The 22,855-nt window shown below is 39.8% G+C and overlaps 1 protein-coding gene and 1 long non-coding RNA gene across 6 annotated transcripts in view; one reads left to right on the forward strand and one right to left on the reverse strand.

Moving 5' to 3' along the window:
• Window positions 1–223: 223 nt before the first annotated feature.
• LOC140614515 (uncharacterized) lies at window positions 224–2,527 on the reverse strand. Its single transcript, XR_012015366.1, has 3 exons — window positions 2,387–2,527; window positions 1,495–1,540; window positions 224–581 (listed from the first exon to the last, which is right to left on the reverse strand). It is a non-coding gene; the product is annotated as an uncharacterized lncRNA (long non-coding RNA).
• A 119-nt stretch (window positions 2,528–2,646) lies between these two features.
• The window catches only part of SNRK (SNF related kinase), a 58,464-nt gene continuing 38,255 nt past the window's right edge, over window positions 2,647–22,855 (forward strand). Inside the window, exons 1-4 of one of the 5 annotated variants that reach the window (XM_072793558.1) lie at window positions 2,668–2,789; window positions 3,517–3,772; window positions 16,200–16,300; window positions 19,583–20,277. In XM_072793558.1, coding sequence (XP_072649659.1) covers window positions 19,689–20,277 — 589 coding nt within the window. In that variant the 5' untranslated portion in view covers window positions 2,668–2,789; window positions 3,517–3,772; window positions 16,200–16,300; window positions 19,583–19,688. Of the gene's footprint in view, window positions 2,790–3,516; window positions 3,773–16,199; window positions 16,301–19,582; window positions 20,278–22,855 lie in introns of all 5 variants that reach the window. The other 4 variants (XM_072793557.1, XM_072793561.1, XM_072793559.1 and 1 more) reach the window with 4 other exon arrangements.

A 22,855-nucleotide genomic window follows, 5' to 3' on the forward strand; every position in this document is an offset into this window, starting at 1 on the left:
AGATAAGAGAAACATGCTAACTGATGCCAATGGGGTAGTATGAGAAAGTCTTTGAGGAACTCTGTAGGCCTTTCCAATGAAGTATCATTATTTTTTGGTCCTACTGGGATGAAGCCAGGATTTAGAAATGCACAACTATCAATGTACAAAATGACTAATTAAATATGTAAAGCAAAATCTTACTTAAATACATGTTATAACTCAAAATTGAACTGTACATGGTTACTCAATACCTATTGTTTTAAATATAGTTTAATTTTTTCAAATTATGAAAATGAACAATATCTAGAGAAGATAATATGATGCTTGTGTGTATGTGTGTGTGTGTGTGTGGTGATGGGGGGTCCCAAGATGAAAATTGCAATTCTTTCAAGAATCTGCTTGCTTTTCACATCTTGATCTAATTTGTAGCATTGCCCTGGTTGCCTTCTGATAAACAACTTCTTCCTTAAATTGGTGGCATTATGTTATATTTGAGATTTGAATCACAGAAACTGTAATACAAACCTGCATGCTCCATCTTGTCGTTTTGTAGAGTGCTGTATATCTAATTAAAGCTTCTTACAGGTCCATAAAAAGACCTAACATTAAAAAAAGCAGTCTGTGTTGGAGAAAGCCTCCAGGCAGATTGGAGGAGGGTTCTTCATTAACAATAAACATATTTGCTTATATTCAAAGTTAAGTAATAATATATTAATTTGCACTTGAATATTCTTAAATATTGCCTAAGCATAATAAGATCATGTTACTACATCTATGGTGTGGAACTGAAAATGGGTCATGTTCTTGCCAGCAGCACTATAGCTTCCCAAGAAACACTGGGGATGAATGAATGATTTACTATCCGGCTGTATCCCTGACTTTATTTGAATCAATCTATTATTCTGTTCCTTTTCATTTATTGTTTTGCTATTCTTATGTCCTTGTTACCTTATAGATTTTAGTTGAAACCTGAGTCACACACAGCAACAATATAAATACTGTTTTCCAAGGGCTTATTTATTATGGCCATTGCTTTGTGGTTACTGTTACTCTCAGGGCTACAGGTCTGGTGGCAGAGGTCGTCAACCACTGGATTCCCTTGGGAGACTATTAGAGTGGGTCTTTTTTTGTTTGTTTGTTTTTCTTTTACAGGGTTCCCTAAATAGTGATATCTCCCTGAGGGGAAAAGTGCATGGTCTTCCAACTTTCCAGTAGTGAAGGACTGACTGAATTCCACAAAGGAGCTACTGCGTAACATACGCCTAGAGTTAGAATGTCAGTGTCAAAGTGAGATTTTTCCTTTATGGTCTTTCTCAATCAGAGTGATCCCAGAGTTGGGGCTTTGACTCATCCTTAAGGGACAGAGGCCTAGCCTGAGGCCTAGAGTCCCAGGGTTTTCCTGGCCAATGATCCATCACCCCATCCTAGAGCATTAGGCTGACTGGGAGTCCCCCTTTAATAGAAAACCTTGTTCTCACCCTAAGGGCTTGCATCTCCCCACAATCCACTTACTTTTCAATCATCTTCAGACATGCAAAATTGATGCTGTGGAGATGGTCTGAAAACAAAACAAAACAAAACAAAACCCCTGACATTTGCAGGTCAGCAAAGACACACTTGCTAAAGCCATCTAGATTTCTCTTCTGCACCAAGTCAACTTAATCAAATTTGGAGCATCTGAGCAGCTTTTATTTGTATATTTATTTTTTTTCTTGTGTCCTTCTTCACTAGGCATTTTTTATTTGAAGGGTGGAAAGAAAGGAGAAACAGAAAGGGAAAAGCAGGTCGGAGAAACCTGGCATCTGGCTTGTTGGCTCTCCCTTTCAGGAAGCCTCAGAGAGCCCATCTTCCACCTACTGAAAGACAAGCTTTCGAGGGTGGGAGTCAGGAGCCCAGCACCCCTCTTCTGGCCTTGGCTAAGCTCCCTTCCTGAGCCACTTGGCCTGGTGACCATGCCGCTGAACTCTCTAGCTAAACCACGATTAACGTCTGCTGTTTGAATCCTGGACTTGGTTTTAACACTTTCCATGACCTTTTGCCTTTCCAGGTGGTTTCCAGGAGAGGCCGCTAACTGATGGGGCCGGGCTAGTGTCTCCCGGTGACCTTTAAGGCCAGCGCCGCATTCAGATGGTGGGCTTTTCTCCTTTTGTTTAAATAGCAACAAAATCAATGAAATTCCTTCAAATTGGGTTCCCAAGAAATAAAACTGTAGAGAAAAAGAGCATATGCATATATTTATATATGTATGTGTATACATGAACGTATATTCACTCTTTTCCCTCTCCTTGCTTAAACTCGGCGGGAGACGCGGGCACCCCCGGAAGGGCAAAGCGCGAGCTGCCCTCCCCGCCAGCCCCCAGGACGCAGGCAGGTCAGGTGCAGGCCGTCCCAGCTCTCCGGTTACCCGGTAGCTCGCGCCACTCTTCCCGGCCACTGCCCCGTGTCCCTTGCGCTTCCTCCTTCCGCGGGCCCTCTCCTCGGGCGCCTCGGCCGCTTCCCGCCGCCAGCCCACCGCCGCGGAGCCCGCCTGCCCCGACGCCGCCACGACGCCCTCCGCAGCCCGCGCTCGCGCCCGCGCCCGCGCCCGCGCCCGCGCCCGCAGGTGCTCCCGGCCCCGCCCCCCCCGCGGGCCCGCCCCGCTCTGCGTCACAGTGACGCGAGCCCCGCGCAGGCGCACCTCGCCCCCCCCGCCCGCGGCCGGCCGCCCGTTCGGTATTATGATTAGCGCTGGGTGCGGGGGTTCGGCGGCCGGGAGGGAGTCGTCGGCGCCGCGGCTGCTGCGGACGGACGCCCGCCTGCTGGCGGAGGTAGGGGCGAGCGCGGGGCGCGGCGGGGCGCGGCGGCCGCGGGCCGGGTGCGGGCCGGCCTCCGCCGCCGGGTAGCCTGCGGCGTTGCGGGCTGGGGGTGCGGGCCCGGGCGCCCGCCGCGGGCGGAAAGTAAGTTGCGCGCTCGCCGCTCCGCGCTCCCCGCGCCCCGCGCCCCGCGCCCCGCTGCCCGTGCCGGCCGCAGCGCCTTGGGCCCGGAGGACGCGGGCTGGGGCGGCGGCGGCGTGCGGCCTGGCGGCGGGGCGGCGGCGGGGCGCGGGGCCGGCACTGGCACTGGCACTGGCACTGGCACTGGCACTGGCACTGCGGCGGCCGCGGGCTCCCGGAGGCCCTGCCCTTGCGGCCGCGGCCGGATTGCGGCACCTCGGGAGGCGCCCGCGCCCCGCACCCCGCGCCCCGCGCCCCGCGCCCCGCCCCGCCCCGAGCGGGCCCCGCGCCCGGCCGGGCCCCCCGCGGCTCCCCGCGGCTCCCCGCGCCCGGTGCCCTCGTGGGGTGTGCGCCGGGATGTGTTTCCTTCTCCAGAGCAACCTGGAGATCTGGCCGCAGCCAGGCTTTCTCGGGGAAGCCGCAGCCTTACAATAGAATGGGGCTCTTGTCTGTAGAGAAAGGGCACCGGGCTGGGAAGGAGGAGCGCTGCCGTTCCCGGGGGAGACCTGCCGTTTTGTTGTTGTTTTTCCCTGCACGTCAGGAAACCTCCGTTCTTTTACAGAGTCATCGCCTGTTGATTGCTTTCTGAACCATTTTGCAAAAGCCTGTCGTTAACTTGGACTCGGGATCTAGGAAAGTGACAGTCTCAACCTGGGGGGGCGGGGGGGTCCTGGAGCTGTGCTCTTCCTGACGCTTGAATCGGGGATGATCCACTGCTTCTTGGGAGGATTGGTTCCATCTCAGTGTTTGGGAGAATTTGGCAGGAGGATTCTTAAATCTACAGAGGTCTGAGGATAGAGGACCTTTCAAACTGTCAGGTTAACTTTTTTATGTTTTTAAAAATTGAGTGCATTCTCAAAGCCTTAGGAATGGGTGATAAAGCTGATTTATTGCGTTTCACATTTTATCAGTTTTGAAGGGGAAGCGTGGTTTACCACTGATGGAACTGCAAATGTTGACTGTCCTGCTGAATTTTCACCAAATTTCTGTCAACTATCAGTTGCCTCAGTTTGGGTTCCTTGTTCAGGGTTGGGACACTGTGTCTCAACCTAATTTATCAGAATGTTTATTAGTGTACTTTAAAGCTAGGAGCTGTCAAGTTTTATGTAATCAGTTTTTAAATTTATAATTACAAGACTTTCCATATTTATCAAATCATTCCCCTAAGGAAATCTGTCTTCTATGTCTGCTTAAATATTTCTTTTGGAATTGGATTCCTGAGGAAGAATGTACTGTACAAGTGGTGATTTAAGCATACTAATTAGACAAGTTTCCTTAAAAAAAAAATACGTATTGATTCTTTTCTCCAACTATCTTATTGTCCCTACTAGGAAAACAGATGACATTCCCATTTTACAGAACTAGAAATGAGAGAAATTACATGACATTCCCAAGGGCACATATTGAAGCAGTGTAGTAGCTGAAAAATTAAGTGCCCAGGGCTAACTTTTCTTACATCTTCAAGATTTTCCAGGCAGGGAATTTTGAGTGTGACCTTTCTATTTTTTAAATCTGTACAATCAGTTTTCGTTTTATGCACAGAAATGGCTCTCGCCCCATTAATACTTTACTACTTAAAGTTTTCAGTATTGCTGCAGTAAACATACAAGAATTCAGAAGTTATCCTAATTTTTATTTTTCTAGAACAGAAATATAAATTGGGACTTTATGTTCAAATTTAATCCCATAATCCTCAAATGAAGGCTTTTATATGTCTTTATTGAAGTTGAAGGGCTCTCATGACATTTTTACTGGCCACAGGAAATAATGTTCATCTAAACCTTACCATGGGTGTTTCTGTCATATAGAAAGTGAAACTAAATGGAAAAAAGTTATTTATTTTTGGAGATAATTGAGCAGTCATCGTTCTAAGTACTGGTATAAAGAAGGTGTGATGTCTTCCCTGTGATGTCTTCCCCCACTAGGCCCAGGAAGAAAAGAGCACAAGTGAACTTTCTACACAGCCAGAATTTTAAAAACATAGTTGAGGTACTCTAAAGACCTCTTTTAACGGCATGCACGCTGTTTGCTTAACAATCAGAAGATAGAATTGTTAGCCAATAAAACTATTATTCATAATTTAGGTACTTCTCAGTGTATGTGTGTGCAGGTAAATTCTTAGAGCAATGTCAGTGAAGTTACTTGAGTAGATTCTAGCAGTTTTGAAGATAAACTTAGCCTGTTATCGTTTATTCATGGTACCTTTGTGTGTCCGTTTTTGGGACCCTGGATTCAAGAGTAGCAATAGAAAAATGAATAAAAACCAATTACTGCCTTTAGGAGCTCACAGGCTATTGGGGCACTGAAGTAAGCAGTGATGATAGGATCCAGTGAATGCTGTGGTAAGGCATAGGCAAAACCCCGCAGAAGTACAAAGATGGTGGCAAGGAGCAATCTGACTTGCGAATGCTTCACGGAGGAGGTGACAATGGACTGGTCTTAATACAGATAGGGTTCCCAGGCAGAGAGAAGGGGAAAGTGCTCAGAGAGTTCAGGGAAGATGAGAAGACAAGGTTAAGTAGTGGAGGAAGAACTTAGATCCAAGTGGGTGAAAGGGAGTTGAGGAGGTAAAGACAGTGCAGCTGTTCTTTTTTTTAAAGAATATGAACAGGAAGAGAGAGGAGTGGCAGGAGCTCTGGGCATGGAGAGGGAAGTGTTTTGGTATCTTGTTTTTGTTTGCAAAGAGCTAGTGTAAAATTTCTCAGACTTAATAGCCTCACAAGAGCTCTTTTCATATATTGGCTGCTCTGGATGATCTGGAGCTAGATTATTCACACTGGATGGTTTCCTCATACCTTTTTCTGTAAGTCTGCTTTGGGTTGAGGCCTTATATCCCATGGGAAGCCATTTCTCGCTGGTGGCAGGGGAGGAGCCTGTCTAAAGAGGATCCCTGCTGTACCTTTCCTGAACGTTTATTTCTCTACTGCTTCCAGAGCCTCCTGAGACTCTGCTTTGGCACCTCCAGCATTTGGCTTCTGCTCAGGTAGCCTCTTCCATGACAAATCAGGCGTCTTTCTCTCTCCTTACTTGTTTTATGGTACCTTCCAAAGTGCTGCGATGTAGCACTCAGTAATTACTTCAAAGTCAGTCACAGGCTATGTGCTGTGATGTTTTAAGTTCTGCAGTATCTTCCAGGCTCAAAGCAGGATTGGGTCTGTCTATTTAAATACATACCCCCTCAAATGCATATATTGGCCTGGAAATGTAATGTAGGTTATGAAGTCTGTGCTCCAGTAGTGTGGGTTACAGGTCTTATAAATGGTCAGATCATAACCCCACTGGGCATTAGTTGCTCATTTGTTGAAATGCAGTTATTTTTCTCAAACTTTAAAGACTGTCAGCTCTTTGAAGGCAGAGACCAATTCCTTGATTTAAACATCCCCCGACCAGTGTGATGGCCTCATGCATAGTTAGTATACCCAAGTGGTGTCTTCATGAAGAAACTTCAAAAATCTAAACTTATTTTGTTGATTTAACCAGCCTATTAATAGAAACTGTGCCCATTTTAATACAGGTGGGCTAAATTTAAACTGTTTATCAATCATAGAATTTTGGAACTAGAAGCCAATCTTTCACTTGATCCTAGCATGTAGTAGATGCTCAATAATGTTTGTCCCTGTCCTTTGTATTTCTGGTCTGAGTGAATGGCACCACTTGCTACCACTCTTTGCTAGAATCATTCTGGATTTCCCTCTTTGCTTTGCCCCCCAGGCATTGAGGTCTGAGATTCTACTTCCTAAACATGTCTGGTCCGTTACCTCTCATCATCACTGTCCACATACTGGCTGCCTAAGTGATTTAGGTCATTAAGTGGGATATTTTCAGTAGTCTCTTTATCTGTACCCCAGCTCTAGTCTTACCCTGCCAGGCTGGTCTTCACTTTGCTGTTAGAGTGGTTTGTGTAACTGTCATCTCTGCTTGCCATTTGTCTGCTCAGGATTCTTCCTTGGCTGCTGCTGCCTTTTTTTTTTTTTTTTTTTTTTTTTATTTTTTTTTAGATTTTATTTGTTTATTTATTTGAGAGAGAGAGAGAGAGAGAGAGTGCGAGAGCATGAGGGAGGTGAGGGGTGGGGAGACGGAGAGGGAGAAGCAGACTCCCGGAGAGGGAGAAGCAGACTCCCTGCCAAGCAGGGAGGCAGGGAGCCTGATGTGGGGCTCGATCCCAGGACCCTGGGCTCCTGACCTGAGCTGAAGGCAGATGCTTAACCCGCTTAACCCGACTGAGCTACCCAGGCGTGCCCTTCTTCGGCTTCTTAGTGCCAGCTTTTGTTTGTTTATTTAATAATGTGTATCTATATATTTTGAGTAGATACTATACTCAAAATATATAGATATATGGCAGGCCCTGGGATACAGAGCAGAATAAAATGGACATGGGCTTTACACAGACTGAAGTTATCATTTATTTGAGTGGGGACACAGATTATTACTCATGTAATTATATTAACTGCAGTTGTGATAAGGGCCCTGATGGGAAAGGAATGGTGCTGTGAGAAGGTATGGGAGCTGGTGTGCAGGGATGTGTGTGGGTGGGGAAGGACACCTCCTGGAGGTGAACTTTTAGCTGGGCTCTGAAGCCCTCTGGTAAGGGCTCACCAGACCTAAGGAACCGCAGCTGGTTTGTTTGGAATACAAGGCCCCTTGGGTATGTGGTCCCTGCCTACCTGTTTGATCTCGTCTCCTGTGCTCTGTATTATCATCCCAGTCATACTAAGCTCTCTCAGGTCTGTGTGCTGAAAAGCGTCTTCCCCATCATTGTCAATTTCAATTCTTAGCTCAAACAAAATGAATTTCTTCGAGATAACCTCCTATGAACTCCCCTAAGGTAGGTTTTGGAGAAAGAGCAACTCATTTAGCATATCTGTCTCTGTAAGAGATTGTACAGATCTTGTGGCAGGAATCTTCCTAGTATGTCTTGTAGAGGCATTTAGGGGCAGCTTGATGGGCCTATTAGCAGATATCAAAATAAGGTAGAAAACTAAGTATATAACTCCTCTCAAATATCAGACTCTCCTGGAAGGAAGGCCAGTTCTGAAAATTTCGGGGGAAAACGGTAGATGATTTTGAGCCTACTCACATCTTGCTAATATGTATTATCCCACTTGCCTTCATAATAACTATCTAAGGTGGTGATTATCTTTGTTTTATAGATTAAGATGTGCCTCTTTGTAGAAGTTGAGTAACTTGCTGGGCTCCAGGCCCTGTGGTACTCTTTCTACTGCACTCTGATGCTGCTGTTCATGTCTGCTGAATAAATGAACTTTGATCATTTTTAAAGTGCACCTCTATGGTGAGGGTAATAAGAAAGGTTGACCATGTGGTAGTTTGAAATGAAATGCTGAATCTTAGCACGCTCTCCCAGCTCTTCTCCAATATTCCCTCTCCTCTATGTACACACCTCTTAGGGCATTATATTGTCTTTATATGGCGTAGCTAGGGGAAAATGTTCAAATCATAAATTGAACTGGATTTAATACATATTCACCCATGTTGTTTTTTCTTTATTAGAGAAATTGTATTTTAGATAATGTAAGTTTTATAGTATAATTATTTATGTAAAGTTCATTTCAGATTTAGGACCGTGTACTAACAAATATTCATGGAGACAGTATGAAGCTAGAACGTACTGTATTCATGGATCTTTTTTAAAAATAGTCATAATCCTCAATAGCCTTCTATTTAGTGGACAAAAGCAGAGCGATTAAATTTAAAAGTAAAGTTTAGCTTTCTGTTTTACCTCATTTTCTGCAAGTGAAACAATTCTCTTTTTATTGGTGTAGAGTATTATGAGTGCTACTAAAGAAATTTGGAATGAGAATATTCATACAGTCTTAGTTTCAGGGCTTGATTTTGTCCTTTGTGCTCCTATTTTATGTGTATTTGCTAATCTTCCTGTAAAGGAAAAGGCTTTTTCAGAAACAAATGGAGAGAATGTAATTTGCAAAGTGTATTAGAATTGCAGTTGGGGAAAGGGTACAGTTTTTATGCAGAAAATAGAACCTCCCTAAATTTATCTGAATTACTTGCTTGGCGTTGGCTGTTCTGTGCTACTGGCTGTTTTTGTCATCACAAAATTGTATGTAAACACTAAGGTGAAGTTATTTTTAAGGTGCCATTCCATTTTTACATGATCAGTAAATATCTGTCTTTTGAATAGTTATTTGCCTGTAATTTCTTTTTTTAAAAAGTAGTTTCAAAAAGTCTTTAATTGAGTTGTTTGTTAATAATGTTTATTAAGTGAGCGGTGGTGCCAGGGAATTTCCTCCATTTAATCGATTGCTGGACTAGGTGACTAGCATAGCATATCATCACTGGAAGAACGTGAGAAATGTCCAAATTGATTTATTTTATTGCTGTTCTTTCCCTGGGAAAGAAGACAGGCCTAGGTAAAGGGAGGTGTATTGTTGCAGGAAATAATGGAGGGCCCAGGAGTCGGTGGGACCTGGAGTCCAAACCAGGCAGCTCTTAGCTGGGTGTAGGACTGGGACAAAGTCCTCTTTGTCCCTGCTTTCTCATCTGTGAAGTGGGTATATTTCCATTGTATTGCTGGTTGGGGGGAATAAATGATTAAACAAATATAGAGTTCAGTATGGACATGGATTCCCAGTTGTTACTTTGTTCACTCTTTTTGAGACCTGCATTAAAACAAAACTGAAATTCTAAAGTAAACAGTTGTGGCAGTGAAAGACATTTTTAAAATTTGAAATGAGACAGTCACCTAGTTTTGTTAGGAGACTGGACTTAATTTCTATATAAACCTATTTACGTCTGTAGTAGGTTTTTAGGAAAGTAGCATGGGTGATAATGAGAAAGGTCTAATCTAAGTCAAAACAAAATTGGTGTTTTATGGAACTTTAAAGTGGACAGTGAACTTTTTAAAATTGGTTTAAATTCTCTAATGACTTTATTTCTATGTTGCATTTATGTTACTACCTAAAAAGTTTTTTTTTCTTTGAGACCTCTTATCAGCTCTGTGATTAGAAGCTGCTTCTGTGCATTTTTAACTCTCTAATGACACTTAATTGAACTTAAGTATAATTCAAGGATAGATTCGTGGTGAATTATTGAGTATGGCAAGTTTTCCATTAGTTTTGAGAAAGTAAGAGTTCATCATAGTTGCCTAGATGGTAAGCCATTAGGTATTTTTCAGGATCAAACTTCTTAACCGTACTAACTTATCTCATGTCTACCCCAAATCATAAATTCACCCAAACTGATATTCTCCTTTCCAAAGCCAGCCAGCCATGTGCATGCTCTGCTGCCTCTGTCTCCCCACTTTCAGGTATGGTGTTCCACTGCTCCCTCTTGAAGGCTAAGCTCTGGTCTGTGGGCTGTCCTGTTCTTGGGGATCCTGCCTTGTTAGTGTCCTCTGCTCTTCCTTTGGCACTCCTCACCCAGGCTAACCTGTGTAGTTGTTTATTTTTTTATATGTAGATAACATTTGTAAGGTTATAAAGGACAGAGACTGTTGTGTTTCTACACAATTAAGGCTCACATATTTGCTAATGAAAATAGACTTGGTGATCCTGTTCCTTCCTCAGTCTGAAGGAATATTGCATACCTTGTCCCTCATGGGAAGCAAAATATTTCCTTGAATGTGTCTTGTTTATTAAGATGACATAAATAGGTTTTAGATGATATATTTTTAGGGAAATTAGTCTTTTCATAGATCTCAGAAAATTGAAAATTACACACAAAAGAGTCAAAATTTTAATAAACTGTTTTAGATTGTAAAAGCAGCACACATTCACTGCCAAAAAATTTGAAAAGAACAGGAAAGCATAAAGAGAAAAAAAAATTCTATAATCTTACCAACTTAACAGTTTGGTATTTTTAAAATATATATGCAGACAAATTAAATGCTTTTTTAAAAATTGAGATCATGCCATGAAATTTGGTATATGAATTTTTTAACTTAACATTTTATTGTGAGAATTTCCCCAGGAGATTAAATAGCCTCAAAATATGACTGCATAGTGTTAATGTTAGGTGTACTGTGATTTAATTGTTTTCTTTTGCAGACCTTTAGATTATTTCTATTTTTTTGTACATATAGATATCACTGAACATTGTTGAGTGTAAAAATTTTCAACAACTTTATTTCTTCAAGATACAAATCTAGTAATGAGATTATTAAATCAAGGTGAGTATTTTAAGGCTCTTGATGTATATATTGCCACATTGCTTTTCAGAAATTTCAGAAATTTTTAGAAATCAGATAATTTTAGTCTTAACAATATGAGAATCTCAAATGATGTAGCCTTTTAAGTCAAAGTCAATGTAATGTTAAGTATTGTATTTTTGTTTATAGATTTATTATTTTTCTTCTGTTCCAGTATTCTTTTTTGACCATTTTTTAATGACCATCTTCATCACAAATCAGCAGGGAAAGAAAAGACGGGGAGTGAAAATGAGTACTGATAGCATTTTAATAAAAGTTTGGAAGAAAGATTTAGATTATTGGGGGGCACTTGACGGGATGAGCACTGGGTGTTATTCCGTATGTTGGTAAATTGAACACCAATAAAAAATAAATTTATTAATTAAATAAATAAATAAATAAATAAATAAATAAATAAATAAAAGATTTAGATTATTAAGTTTTTGAATTCTCCAAACTTCCAATTTCTCTTGTCTTCCTGGCAACAAAGAGTAATTGTGGATTAGCTTTATTTATTTTGGAGTAACTTTTACATACCTGCTTTTGCTCAAGTCATTATTACATGCGTGTGTTATACCAGGCTGTCATCAGAAATGGTGACACATTTAGCATTTTTTATCATTTTAACAAGAGGCAGATTCTGTTTAGGAATTTAAACTTATCATCTGCACTGCTGGTCCTGATTGTGTGGTTTGGATGTTAACCTCTTTCTCTTTACAAATAATTAGTACTACTCTACATCAGTTAATAAATCGCCTGACTCCTGGATACATTAAAATTCCTTGATATATCCTGGACCATTGCTAGTTTCACTTAGAGAAAATAAGGATTATGTAAACCAACGCTTCATGAGATTGATCTACATCTGTGACCCAGTCGCTGTCTGAAGAGCCGAACAGTCCTTTCAGCCTGCCATTCCTGGTCACTTTGGTTGCTCCCCGTCCATTAAAATTGAGTGCTTGGAAGAGTACTTGCAGAATATACTTGAGTAGGAAGTTACCTTCCCTTGGAAAATACTTTCCTAGACATTTGGAGGTACAATTTTGCCTATTTGGACATTTCTCATAAGAAATAATTTAACCAGGATGCCTGAGTGGCTCATTGTTGAGCGTCTGCCTTCATTCAGCTCAGGGCATGATCCTAGAATCTGGATCGAGTCCCGCCTCGGGCTCCCTGCATGGAACCTGCTTTTCCCTCTGCTTGTGTCTCTGCCTCTCTCTCTCTCTCTCTCTCTCTGTCTCTCATGAGTAGATAAATCTTTTTTTTTTTTAAGAATTTAACCTTTTAATTTGTAATTTCCAATCTTGAATCCATCCAGTGAGTGCAGCCTGATAACCACATAATAGTATATGATAACTACACTGTAATATCCAGCCAATCCAGTGAAAAACTCTGATCCTTCCATAACTTAGGACCTCTTGGCCTATTTGTGGTTTCTTCATCTTTGATTTATGGCTTATATTGGTAACTCCCAGGAAGAGGAGTGCTATTCTAGAAATGTAGAATATTGTTTATTTTGGATAAAGGGAACAGCAGTGGCAACTGCATGTAGGATTGTGTTTATTTTGCTTGACCAGGAGGTTGTTGATATTCTCGGAGGATTTAGTCTACTGTCTTCCTTTCATCCTATGCCATTTTTGTTATGGTATCTGAAATTTCAGCAGTAAGATCGGGGTGGTAGTATTCACTGAGACAGTGTTAATTCCTCCACTTAGTTTTTCTATCAGCATGCAGTTTAGCATTTTCCATGAGTAAAAATTACAGTTTGCATTTTTGGTATTTGTAAAAGATAACCAGAATATTTCCATATGTAAGAAGCTTAAATGCAGTTTTAGTGTGTCTTTGCAAAAAGTCCTCGAGAGCATTCATTAGCACAGATTTTTTTTTAAAAGCACTTAATTTTGGGAGAGGTTTTACATATTTTAAATATTGGTGGTCCGATTTTAGGAGGAAATTTATAATATCCCAAATAAAATGTAGGAAAACACATGGCCCTTTTTGTTCCATTCCTCTACTTTCTCATGCTGTGGATTGGGCATGCAGAGCTACCTTTGTTCAGTATTCTGTTTTGTCCTCCCCAAAGATGTGAGTAGGAGACATTTGTTTGATACACAGACTACACTGCAGTGGTGGTGATGTCAGTGAAAATCTGAAAGTGAATTTCGAGAAGAATAACAGGGTGAATTTCAAATTGACAGTAGATTTAACAGAGGCTGGTTCTACAAATGTTTTCAGCAGCTTGCAAAATGTGTGTAGGGCCACCCACTCTTCCTTCCTCTTCTCCAGCCACACCCGTACACTTCAGTTTGCTTCTCTTTAGTTGGGAGGATATCAGTATATTCTTGCAACATATACTGGGAGTTGTTTCTCAAACATGAATTTCCATATTATAAACACTTTTGACTAGTTGGCTGGTTTCATTTAGGTCCAGCCTAGTTATGTGCTTGTGTGACTACTTTAGAATAGCCTAATTTAGTGGTTTTGCTGTTTTAAAAGATGTCATATTTGTTATGTAGCCATTAAAAATACTGATATGCAAGCAAGTGCATGGGAAAATGTTCATTATATAAAGTAGAGGAAAAAGTAGTATCAAACTTCATATTCAGTATCTTAGCTTTGTAAAGAAATGTAGGTATAAAGGATATGTATTCATAGCTGAAGAGAGGTTAGCTTAGATGAAATTACAGGTGATTTCTCTATCCCTACCCCCAGATTGTGCTTTTCTACATTTTCCAAATTTTCTAAAGTGAATTCGTATCGACTTGTTTTGTAGAGAGAATTACTTTTAAAATGTTATAGACCTGTTTCTCTTTCTGTTCCTATGTTTGCATATATTACATTTTATTTAAAAAGTTGTGTCTGAGCATATATTACATGTAGAAAATAATTGGAAAGGCTGTGTACCAAACTGTTAACAGAGATTGTCCCAGAGAGTAGAAAAATTGATGTTTTGAAAAAAATTTCTCTCTTTTTGCCAGTTTATATGTTCTAATTGTATATTTTCCTATATTGTACAGGTATTTCTTTCATAACTCCATCATAGAAATAAAATACTAAAACGAATGAAAGTAATACATCAGGCAAAAAAAGACTAGAAGTGACTTTTTATGTCACTTTTATGACTTTTATGACATAACTTTTATGTCAAAAAGTTAAAGTTATCTATAGAATGTAGATAAAGTTATAAATAGAATGATCACATCTTTGTAAAACAGAATAAAGAAGAAGCTGTATGTAAATATTTGCAGAAAGATCGCCAAAATACTGATAGTTTTTATCATCAGTGGTAGGGCTATGGATGCCTTTTTATTCTTTCTACTTCTAGTCTGTATTTTCCGGATTTTCTGTAAGAATGTATTACTTTTAGAAGGAAAAAATGTGAAGGAACATTTAGTTCTTTTTAAAAAGGTAGATTTGAAAGAAGGTCATCTTGATATAATTTTAAAAGCAAATACTTAGCTTTTGTGGGATGTTTTATTGAAAAATCATCAGGGGGATTCCTGGGTGGCTCAGCGGTTTGGTCCCTGCCTTCGGCTCAGGGCGTGATCCTGGAGTCCAGGGAGAATCGAGTCCCACATGGGGCTCCCTGCATGGAGCCTGCTTCTCCCTCTGCCTGTGTCTCTGCCTCTCTCTCTCTGTGTCTCTCATGAATAAATAAAATCTTAAAAAAAAAAAAAAAAAAGGAAAGAAAAATCATCATGCTTTGATGCCCAACTAGAGATAGTATTTTCTTTATGTAACAGTCATACCTCAGTCATTTTCAATTTAATACATTTTAGGAAACTGAACAGATCAGTAAATTCATTCTCTTGAAGTAGGGTGGAAGAGTTTCTACCTGCATGAGAGAGAATGCCATCATTTTAACAATGATGGTGGTAACCAGTGTTTACTGTTTATTCTCTGCCCGGCTTAATTCTAAACACTTATACTAGCTCATTTAATTTTCACCACGACCTATGAAGTTGTATCCTTACTACTAACATTTTCTAATGAGGAAACGGATCGTAGAGTCGAGTTTTGTTGAGGTCCCGTGGCTAGTGATAGGTGGAGTGGGATTCATATCCAGTCACTGGTGCTCAGAGCCAGTGCTCACCCGCACCGGACTACCACACTGCCTTGCCTAGAGACTGAGTGGTAGAAGGAGAGAAGCAAGCAAGGCTAATGTCAGGAGCTACCATATCCCACTTGCTACTGAATGAGTAGGTAAGCGTCCAGGGTTCACCTGTCTCTAGATGTGGGCCTGTGCCCATGACCTGGCCCTGTTTGTGAGCTTAATGATTACCTGGATGCTCACCTTTAGTGTGTTGTGTAAATTGCCTCGGCCTAGTGTGAATGTTTAGGCCTTTCAGTATTTGTGGGACATTTCAGTGTTGTGGAAAGGACCATAAAGCCTTTATTCTCACAGTATTCTCACCATGCCAGACTTATATATCAGTGATCTGTTCACATTCTCTGTTTGTAGTGATAGTTTCTTTTTTTACTATTGAATTGGAATCTTCTGCTTTATGTGTTCTCAGATGCTGGCCCTTATGATTGATTTCTGCTGACTTGCTAGAAGGTTGTGTGTTGTAAAGGTTGCCCTCCTTGGCTGTGGGAGTGAGTGTTTCACGAGCTGTCAAGGGTTCCTACAGGCACGCTAGGCTTGGAAACTAGGCTAGGCAGGATTGGAGTTGCCCACTGCTGCTGATCTGGCAAGTCGAGCCCCATTGTGCCTAGCTTGCAGGCTCCTAGTGATGGTCCACAAAATGTGTATTTGGTGTCTATTACCCAGAAAGCATTTAGAAAACGGTCAATTCACTGTTGTTCATGATTATTGTTTCCTCCTCCACCTAGTGGAATGGTCTGACTGGGCCACCTGGAACAATCTCTGTGTATCTGTTCACTGTGAAATTCCTGTTCACTCACGATTGTTTGAGTGGGTTGTAATTCACAGAGGAAGAAAGATGATGGGAGAGGAGACTGGGTCATTAAGGACAAATTTACCATTTTTATATGTTTGTCTGGATCCAGCCTTAGGGTGTATATTTTGACTTTAAGCAGTTGAATAGAACTAAACTAAAATCTCCTCCTGTATTTTCTTTTAGGAAAAAGAAGCAACTAACAAAACACAGTGGTAACAAGGATTATTCAGTATGTGGTTTGCAGGGTATGTGCTGGAGCCATTGCAGAGTCACCTGTACTTTATGTAAGCCACATCTTAGAATTTGACATTGTTGTTTAAAGTGACTGAAGATCCTCAAAGATAAAAAAATTTAGTTATTTCTTATGCTAACACAAAATGCACTTGATGGTAGGATTGCTTAGTGGACTCTTACTTGAAAAGATGTTCAGTAACAAGGATCTTTTTCCTTCTCACCTTCAGTTAATCATAATGTCCTGTTTTTAGTGTATAATTATAGTTTCATAGACCCTGGAAAGGGATATGTGTACAAAACAAAGTACAAAAAGAGTAAATTTCTTGATAGTGAAAGTGATTATTATTTGACTCTAGGGTAGTCTCATTGTGAAGAGACCTCCTTTGATTCTTTCCCATCAACTTGCTAGTGGATTCAAAACCTAATTAATTTAATTAAATTGAGATTTATTTCTAAAATCTGATTTATATGCCACTTTATAAAAATCTGTCTAAACTAAAGTGATAGATGAAAAAAACAAAATATTTTAATACTTGGGGGTGGCTTGAAATTGTTCTGAAAGCTTAAGTTGCGTTTGCAAGCTTGTACAACAGAAACATAGACTCAGGTAGAATTTTAAAACTAATCACTGCCCTTATAATTAATCAAAATTAAGATTTAAAGATAGTTTTCTGCTCCCTGGAATTAGCTTAGAGTTTCTATTTTTGAAAATAAAATATGCCTGAATTAAATTTTCTTTTGGGGAACTATTCTTCAAATAAAGCAATATCTTGCCACTCTGATTTTCCTGTTAATCCCATTAAAAATTATTAGCTCAGATGACAAGATAGATAATACACAGTATGGAAGAAATTTGCTTTTTCTCCAATACCTGTACATAGTACTGGTTTCTTGTTTTAAAAATCTTTGAGAAACAGGATTAATTTAGTTTGGTTTTGAAATTGGTTTGCAGAAACAGTATAGCATAGTTGTTAAAAGCACAGATTTTGAGGTTAGGTAGCCCTAGGTTTAAATCCTATATCTTTTACACTCTGCCCTGTTAGCCAGCGCCAAGTGACTTAACCATTTCTTTGCCCTAAAATGGGGCTAATAATCCTTATCTCTGAGGGCAATTGTAAGGATTAAATGAGGATAATATAAAGCACTTGGTATATAAATGGCATATTATACTTAGTGAATGGTAGTTTATATTTACAGTAATTACTAAAATGTAAAAAAATTAATAAACATACTAACGTTGGCTCTTTAAGCACGCGCACACATGTGTGCACGTGCTCTGTGTGTGTGTGTGTGTGTATATATATATATGTATGTATTTTGAGGTGACCCCAGATATGTGTTTGAGATCATTTTAATTTGCATGTGAGAATAACTTTATGCCTCTTTTATTGTTGGTACTTTAACTCTCCAGATATTATCCTAAATGTAACATCATTTAGAGTGGTTAAATATTTATAAAGAAGATGGGCTTTGAAATAAAAATTCAGTTTGAATCTTAGTTGTAGCACTTTGATTCATTTTGCACAAATACATATAGTAGGCTTTTAATAAATGTCAGTTTTTCTTCTGTTCCTTTAAGCAAAAATGAGATCTAACGAAATGTAATGCATGTGCTTTAAAATTTAAAACACTCCTCATTTTATGTACAATTTACTTTTGGGGGGTATTTTTCATCTAAGTGGCAGTAGATAAAAAGTACTTAATAAAACAACTGGAAAAATATATTAGAAAATGTTTCATGGAGGGGAGGGTATACACTCATAGGACAAAGCTAGTCTTGGGAAGTGGCTGTATTCCTCTTTGAATTTTGCTATAATTCTACTAAATTTGGGTCAGAAAAAGTAATAGCGAGAGTTGAATTTGTGAAATTTAAAGTGATGTCTTAAATTTAAAATTTGTATAATTTTATACATTTGTTTTTCTTTTTTTTTTTTTTTTTAAATTTTTATTTATTTATGATAGTCACACACAGAGAGAGAGAGAGAGAGAGGCAGAGACACAGGCAGAGGGAGAAGCAGGCTCCATGCACTGGGAGCCGGATGTGGGATTCGATCACGGGTCTCCAGGATCGCGCCCTGGGCCAAAGGCAGGCGCCAAACCACTGCGCCACCCAGGGATCCCTACATTTGTTTTTCTGAGGGTCATTTATAAAAGTCTGTTTCTGTATTTAGAGTTTATAAAGGTTTAGAATTTTAAATGCTATATGAGATATGGTCTTTAAAACCAAATGGTCTTTAAAGTGGTTTAAGAATGCATGCATGCTTGTGTTTGAAATTTAGTCAGATCATGGTGGGTTATGTTTGAGAGTTGGAAAACTGTAATACAGATAAGCATAACTGATAAGTACAAAGATTGAGTACCAGTCTGCAAACATTTATTAAGCAACTACTGTGTGTCAGATATTGTTCTAGGCACTAGTGACACAAGAGCAAAAAATTCCCCTGTAAGCATTTTAAAAAGAGGTTGAAGGGATCCCTGGGTGGCGCAGTGGTTTGGCGCCTGCCTTTGGCCCAGGGCACGATCCTGGAGACCCGGGATCGAATCCCACATCAGGCTCCCGGTGCATGGAGCCTGCTTCTCCCTCTGCCTGTGTCTCTGCCTCTCTCTCTCTCTCTGTGACTATCATAAATAAATAAAATAAAAAAAAAATAAAAAAAAATAAAAATAAAAAGAGGTTGAATTTCAAAATTTAATAAACTGTTGATTACTTGTTATATCTAAAACACTCTTCAGGGGAGGGTAGAAGGAAAAAAAATAGAATTTTAGAGTCCTCAGGACCCTCGCAGTCTTAAGATGGGGATGGTATATACAAAAACCTATGGAATAAGACCACACGGATGTCCTGAACTGCTGGGGAGATGTGGAGTAGGGAAGGTAATTTCAGCTGGGAGAGTTAGAGGAGGCTTCATTAAAGGACTTTGTACTTAAAGGAAATAGTGCTAGCTTTGGAATAACAGGAAAAAGTTGTTGGGTTTCTGTCCAAATGTTTATTCTGTTTTTCCCTTTTTGCCAATTCTTGACTTACTTTTTAAGACACTAATTGAAATTACTTTTGGAAAAAATTTTTTTAAACGTAGTTTATCAGACTTGCCAGCTTTTTTATTTGACATCACCAAAAACTTGTTTCAACTAATTTTTTTCAGCTTGCAAAATTTAATATGGCATTTAAATTCTCAACCTTTGTAACATAAACCCAAAATATATAAATAGGTTCTTATAATGGCCCTTACTCATTTTATGTCTCTGTTTACTGCAGGCTTCTCTTAAAAAAGAGAAAGCTATAAAAGAAAAAGCTACAGAACCTTAATTTTATTTCTCCTCTTGTTTTGTAGATGTTCATGACGACATTGAAAATGAATTCCTTATTTTCGCCAGATACTCTTATATGAGAAGATCTATTTCAAACAGTCTAGATCTGTTTCCTTCTGTTGGACCAGCATGGCAGGATTCAAGCGAGGATATGATGGAAAGATTGCTGGATTATATGATCTGGATAAAACCTTGGGTCGAGGTCATTTTGCAGTGGTTAAACTTGCCAGGCATGTCTTTACAGGTGAAAAAGTAGCAGTAAAAGTTATTGACAAGACAAAATTGGACACTTTAGCTACTGGCCATCTTTTCCAAGAAGTGAGATGCATGAAACTAGTGCAGCATCCCAACATTGTACGCCTTTATGAAGTTATTGACACTCAGACCAAACTATATCTTATTCTAGAACTTGGGGATGGAGGAGATATGTTCGATTACATAATGAAACACGAAGAGGGACTTAATGAAGATTTGGCTAAGAAGTACTTTGCTCAGATTGTTCATGCTATATCTTATTGCCATAAACTCCATGTAGTTCACAGAGACTTAAAACCAGAGAATGTGGTCTTCTTTGAAAAACAAGGTCTTGTAAAATTGACAGACTTTGGTTTCAGCAACAAATTTCAACCAGGGAAGAAGCTCACCACAAGCTGTGGATCTCTTGCATATTCTGCTCCAGAAATTCTGCTTGGTGATGAGTATGATGCACCTGCAGTAGGTAGGTAACCTTCTTCCAGTATTTGCCCACTTGAATTCCACCAGCTAGAGCATAGTTGGTCAAATTGGTTGTTGTTTATCTGAAAATAATTTTTTAAGGGACTTTCTTAAATGCATCTTAATTAACAGATTGGGTTTCATGAATACCATATATGCCTACAGCTGGCACTCAGTTTGTTTTACTCTTTAGATGGCAAATGTCTAAAATATATTTGTCAGCACAGAGAAAAGTGAGTAAGTTATCATTTAAGGTAACCATCATGTACTTATTATAATTCTTTTGCAGGTCTGAGAACATTTCCTATTTTCTTAGATTCTTCTGGTAGCACCCCTCATCAGCTTTTTCCTATGCATATCCTTTAACAGTCATTGAGACTCATATTGGAAGGGTACTATGAATATTACAGTTCATTATGAAGAATTTGGTCATGGGAATCATTTATTAATTGTGACCTTGAAGAGTACACTTGATTTCTGCTTTATTTCCTCATCCATGGAATAGAATTGGATCAGATAGAGGTATCACATCCCAGGTTATCATGTTTACTGTCTATCTCATTGTACAAGACATACAGACACCTGCTGAATGGTGGATTCCAGAATCTTGGTAGCCCCTGGCATTCCCAACTACCCCGTCTTCAGTCCAACACATGATTGTGTTCTGTCTTGTCATGAATTATCTACTTGGGGTGGAAGTGTTTACTGCTTTTCAGCTTGTGTCAGCTTTGTCCCTTGGGATTGTATCTGTTTTGAAGGTCATATAGGAATTTATTAATAATTTTTAAGGATTTGTTAAGTTGAAGGTGTGGTCAGCTTCTATAACTTTTAGTTTAATCTTGGAACAGTGTGTCTTAATACTACATGTATGTGATATCTTCATAGATAGCACTCTTCCATTTGGCTTCTCATCATTTGAAGTGCATGTTACAGAAGATGAAAGACACACGTTGAAGAGCACATTGAAGAGTGATGATTTTTATATTGAATATTCTGTAAACCAAGACACTGCTTTTCATGTTAGACTGTTCTGGAAAAGAAAGGGTTATTGAATGGTTCCTGCCTACTATAAATAACAAGGCTTCACTAAAACATTTCATTAGAATATTTGAGTCAGAGATTTTTGATGAGTGGAGCAGGTCTAATCAGAAAAGGAAGCCAAGAATTAACAGAAGAGGAAACAAATGTCTGAAGGTGAAAATGATGTTCGACTTCACTAATAATCAGGGTAGATAAAACCAAGATCAGATACTGTTTCATACTTTTCACGTTGGGAAGAACTAAAGTCAGACAAATCCAAGTGTAGGTAAGACTATATAGATCATCGGGGGGATCCCTGGGTGGTGCAGCGGTTTGGCGCCTGCCTTTGGCCCAGGGTGCGATCCTGGAGACCAGGGATCGAATCCCACATCGGGCTCCCGGTGCATGGAGCCCGCTTCTCCCTCTGCCTATGTCTCTGCCTCTCTCTCTCTCTCTCTGTGTGACTATCATAAATAAATAAAAATTAAAAAAAAAAAGACTATAGATCATCGGGAACTCTTGTAGTATACAGAAGACAGTTTGTCAGTGTCTACTAAAGTTAAAGATTTACACAACCCTGAGACCCAGCAGTTCTCTTCCTGTGTACACACCCTAGAGATGCTCTCACTCATGTACACAGATTTTCAAATAATTTTTTTTTAAGATTTTGTTTATTCATGAGAGAGAGAGAGAGGCAGAGGGAGAAGCAGGCCCCCTGTGGGGAACCCGATGCAGGACTTGATCACAGGACACTGGGATCATGACCTGAGCCAAAGGTGGATGCTCAACCACTGAGCCACCCAGGCTTCCCTCAAAGAATTTTTTTTTTTTTAAGATTTTATTTATTTACTCATGAGACACACAGGGGGGGCGGGGGTAGAGACACAGGCAGAGGGAGAAGCAGGCTCCATGCAAGGAGCCCAATGTGGGACTCAATCCTGGGTCTCCAGGATTCCCCCCGGCGCCGAAAGCAGATGCCCAACTGCTGAGCCACCCAGGCGTCACTCAAAAGAATGTTTTTAACAGCATTATTGTGTATTCATCAGTAGGGGAATACTTGTTTGATATTCATACAATGAAATTGGTGAAAATTAATGAACTTTGTATGTCATCATGGCTGGAGTTCACAAACAGAATGTTTAAGAAAAGGAAATTGGTAAGAGAGTACTTATAGTATTAAACACTTATATAAAAGTTTGAAACAAATAAACAGTGTTATATTGTTTAGGGGTAAATGGACATGTAGTAAAGTACTGAAGAATGCATGAGGTCAAAATAGTTACTTCAGAAGGGCAGGCATATCTAGAGGGAGGGTTTCATTTGTATTAGTGTTATTTATTTCCTGACTTGGGTGGTAGGTACATAGGTATGCACTCTAATGTTCTTTTTTTCCCTTACAAATATTGCCTAATAACACTTTTAAAAAGGGAAAAGGAAAGTGTCTGGAAGGATGCTTACCAGTTCGATAAATGGTTGGTAAAGTATGAATTGGGTGGAGTTTATGGGTAACTCTGTATTTCTTTCAATTTTGTGTAATTGTGTAGTTGAGATAAATACAGAAT

Source organism: Canis lupus, chromosome 22 (assembly GCF_048164855.1).
Source record: "Canis lupus baileyi chromosome 22, mCanLup2.hap1, whole genome shotgun sequence".
NCBI lineage: Eukaryota > Metazoa > Chordata > Mammalia > Carnivora > Canidae > Canis > Canis lupus.